At 27.7% G+C, this 4,408-nt stretch overlaps 1 protein-coding gene across 1 annotated transcript; it reads left to right on the top strand.

Moving 5' to 3' along the window:
- Positions 1 to 1,078: 1,078 nt before the first annotated feature.
- LOC145966786 (basic helix-loop-helix transcription factor scleraxis) lies at positions 1,079 to 3,636 on the top strand. Its single transcript, XM_083091154.1, is given in 5 exon segments — positions 1,079 to 2,181; positions 2,445 to 2,703; positions 3,501 to 3,531; positions 3,534 to 3,574; positions 3,576 to 3,636. Coding segments are annotated over 5 exon segments (453 nt in total). The 5' UTR covers positions 1,079 to 2,098; the 3' UTR covers positions 3,615 to 3,636.
- The last annotated feature ends 772 nt before the right edge of the window (positions 3,637 to 4,408 follow it).

Below are 4,408 nucleotides of genomic sequence, written 5' to 3' on the forward strand. Positions count from 1 at the left end.
TTAATGATCATATCAGTTTGACTTTGATTAGACCATCAAGGTCACATAAAAAATACTTTGAATTTTTTAAATGGAAACCCCAATTTTTTATTGCATATTCTTGTAGCTTACCTCGAGAGCTTTCCAAAACACTATAATAAAATATTTTTCTCTTAAGTACTTTTCGAGTTATGAGGCTTGAAATCATTTCTTAATTTTACATAAACCATAAAATATCTAGCAAGATATTCATTTTTTCTATTATCTTACCTTAATACTTTTATGTACAAAATAATGAGAAGAATCGATTGGTGTAAAGAAAACACAGTTGTTTTTGAGAAAAAATATGTAATTCTTAATTGCAAATTACATATTTTATGGTTTATGTAAAATTAAGAAATGATTTCAAGCCTCATAACTCGAAAAGTACTTAAGAGAAAAATATTTTATTATAGTGTTTTGGAAAGCTCTCGCGGTAAGCTATAAGAATATGCAATAAAAAATGGGGGTTTCCACTTAAAAAATTCAAAGTATTTTTTATGTGACCTTGACGGTGCTATTCAAAGTCAAACTGATATGATCATTAAATAGGTTATTTTAAGCCCTACAACTTTTGTATGAAACATTTTTCTTTAAAATGCTTAGGTTCCTCAAAAAACTGCTGTTACGGTCGCTCTGATATACCCTGTATATACAGGGTGTCCGAGACCACCCGTACACCCCTTTTCTTTCAAAAACTAAGCATTTTAGAGAAAAACGTTTTCGACAAAAATTGTATGGTTTGGAGGGGAACATAAGATGGTGTCATTGGTTTGACCTTGGATGGCATCGTTAAGGTGAGGTCAAGGACACCTTTAATTTCTTAAATGGAACCACCTATTTTTTATTGCATATTCTTATAGCTTATGTCGAGAGCTTTCCAAAACACTATAATAAAGTATTTTTTCATCAAGTACTTTTCGAGTTATAAGGCTTGAAATAATTTCTTAATTTTACATAAACCATAAAATATCTAGTAAAATATTCATTTTTCGATTATCTTACTTTAATTGGTGTAAAGAAAACACAAAATTGTTTCGAAAAAAAAAATGTAATTTGCAATTAACAATTACATTTTTTTTTCGAAACAATTATGTGTTTTCTTTACACCAATCGATTCCTCTCATTATTTTGTACATAAAAGTATTAAGATAAGATAATCGAAAAATGAATATTTTACTAGATATTTTATGGTTTATGTAAAATTAAGAAATTATTTCAAGCCTTATAACTCGAAAAGTACTTGAAAAAATACTTTATTATAGTGTTTTGGAAAGCTCTCGACATAAGCTATAAGAATATGCAATAAAAAATAGGTGGTTCTGTTTAAGAAATTAAAGGTGTCCTTGACCTCACCTTAACGATGCCATCCAAGGTCAAACCAATGACACCATCTTATGTTCCCCTTAAAACCATACAATTTTTGTCGAAAACGTTTTTCTCTAAAATGCTTAGTTTTTGAAAGAAAAGGGGTGTACGGGTGGTCTAGGACACCCTGTATATATGTACAAATTATATAAGTGGTAAATTAAATTTTTGAAAATGCGAGAAAATAACGATGAAATATGTAATAAAATATGGACTAGATTATATAACTGACTTTCATTTTGATATTCTCGCAGATTTCAATGATGAATTAATTATTAAATAATACATTTACCACACACACAAACAAAATATATAATATTTATGTAATCATAATTTATTTATACTTCCTGCGCTTTTTCTATATCTTCGTTGCCGCAATTTTTGCATATTATAATAAATACCAGAAAAAAAAGAAGAGACGGAAGAAAGTACCGAAAGGAAAAGAGAGAGACAGAGAAAAGATCCGCTCCTGATCCTACACATGTGCGGCTCACATGAGTGTCGAGTTTAACTGAGAAAAAGAGGGAGTAAGAGAAAGGAGAGGGAGGAGAAGAACGACACGCGGAACTGAGGGATGTTAAGCGTGCGTAACATACCAGAGATGAGGAAATTTCATATTCCGGAGGAAAGGAAAGAGACTGTGAATCAGTTGCTCATTGATAAAGACAGCGTTTTCGTAAATAGTCTATTCTGAGGTTCTGTGTCTAACAATATGGCAACACGTAAAGAAGAGACAACGAAACAGCGATACCAAGCAAACGCTCGAGAAAGGGATCGCACTCATAGGTGAAAAACATTTTGCATTTACAGTTAAAATTTTTTAATATCGGGAAACGAGTAACAGATAATACATAAGCTAAAATGTTTGAAGAAGAGTGGAAAGTATCGATTCTCTATTGTGCAAAGATGAAGGATTTAGAGAACTGACGTGTGTATATTTTCACATACAAAGTCTCTTTCGATAAGAATACAAATTTATCTTCAAATTCTTCTTCTATTTAACATAAATATAATGAACGAGATGTAATGAACGTAGCGATCATACATGATACAAACACACAATTGAAAACTATGATCTTGTGCAGCGTGAACACGGCTTTCAGCGTACTGAGAACTTTGATTCCAACGGAACCGGCTGACCGGAAGCTATCGAAAATAGAGACTTTAAGATTGGCCAGCAGTTACATTAGCCATTTGGATGCTATACTCATCGCGGGTGCCATAGATCAACCCTGCTCACGTCTCCTGGAAAATAGCGGCGTTTATTCGACAAGGCCGCAAGTTTGTACTTTTTGCTTGGCAATGCATAAAAAATATGTAAGTTGTAATTAGTACTTTAGTAAACTATACGTTTTGACATAGTATTCTCTATTTTATATTGTACAGTGTGGTGTGTGATTGTAGAATACTTTCAATACAAAAAGAAAAATATATAAATGTAAAATATATATAGAAATTATAAAAAAATATATAAAGATTATATATATATAAATTTATAAAATTATATATGTGTATATAAATTTATAATTATATCTACTTTAATTATAAATATTTATAAAATTATATATGATTTATATATATATAGTACCGGCCAAAAATATATCATCTTTTTGTTTTTTTGAGGATAACTTAATTCAAAATGCATATATTTAATTAATTTTTTTTAAATTGCTGTTTTCATTATTGAATGAAAAGTCTACTGTTCAGTAACCTAGTATACGTACTATTAAAACATATGTGACTAAATAGAGAGATATATATATATATATATATATATATATATATATATATATGCACTTTAAATTAAGTTATCCTCAAAAAACATAAAGGTGATATATTTTTGGCTGGTACTGTATATATAAATCATATATGAATAATCAATTTATGAAAAAATATCAATGATATTAATGATGATATTAGAAAATATTAAGAAAAGATTAATTTTCACCTATGAATTTTTAATTAATTTTATAAAAATTTTTATGTCTATATTATTTTATAATTTTCTTGAAATGCGATTTGTATATTTTTTTCACTTCATTTAATATATTAACAATTAATTTATGCGATCAATAATGCGATTATTAAATTTGTTTTCTATTGTGAAACTTTAGAATTTTAACGTTTCCGAAATAATTTCCGATTACGAAATGTTGAAGCAGTGCTGTGCATCTTTATGCCAACGAATATAATGCGCGTGTTTCGATGTAAATATAGATAATATTTAAAATCTAAAAATTAACTATATAATATCTGTATATTTATTATAAATATTACCTATGATTTTTTGCAGTATATAAGAATTATATATTAATTTTATTAAGAATTACATTAATTACAAAAAATCACACTAATATATATTTTTTGATATTTTGATTTTACGGGATAATGTAATTTATTATATATATATGTCTATATCTAATATTTACAAATAATATGGAAACTTTCCATTTTTAAATATAAGAAGATATGTTACGATTACAGATTTTGTTATCAAGAAATGTATTTAATTTTCAAAATTACATCTGAATTTTTCCAAAATTAACAAAACGTTATAAACATTTTAAAAATTTATATATCTTTTCGAATTAATTGTTGATAAAACACTACAAATCGCTTCAAGTTTAGAGTTAATTAAGGATGTCATTACTTTAAGTTGGCTTTATTCTACAATTATTTCTTTTTTCTACAGTTAAAATAATGTTAAAACAGGAAAAAACTATCCCTTTTACATTTTTCATCGTGTATATTATCAAAACACTTGAATATCAATCTTGCGCCAGTCAATTACTTCGACAACGTTAGTCGATGTAATATCTCATCTAATCATACGATCATGTAATAATATATTTCGCATTTTTAATAATCGATGCGCCTTTCTTCGTGAAAAATAATTCTTCCGAATTTTTAACTTTTAAATTTTGTCGAAAATTTTTAATCTTCTCCATAATATAATACATTCTATTGATAACGTGCAATCCAATAGTTGCTTCGATCGGAAGTTAGACTCGGAAAGATTGCA

This window comes from Camponotus vicinus, unplaced genomic scaffold (assembly GCF_025532165.1).
Source record: "Camponotus vicinus isolate PSW18456_S1 unplaced genomic scaffold, iyCamVici1.0 SCAF_2, whole genome shotgun sequence".
Lineage (NCBI taxonomy): Eukaryota > Metazoa > Arthropoda > Insecta > Hymenoptera > Formicidae > Camponotus > Camponotus vicinus.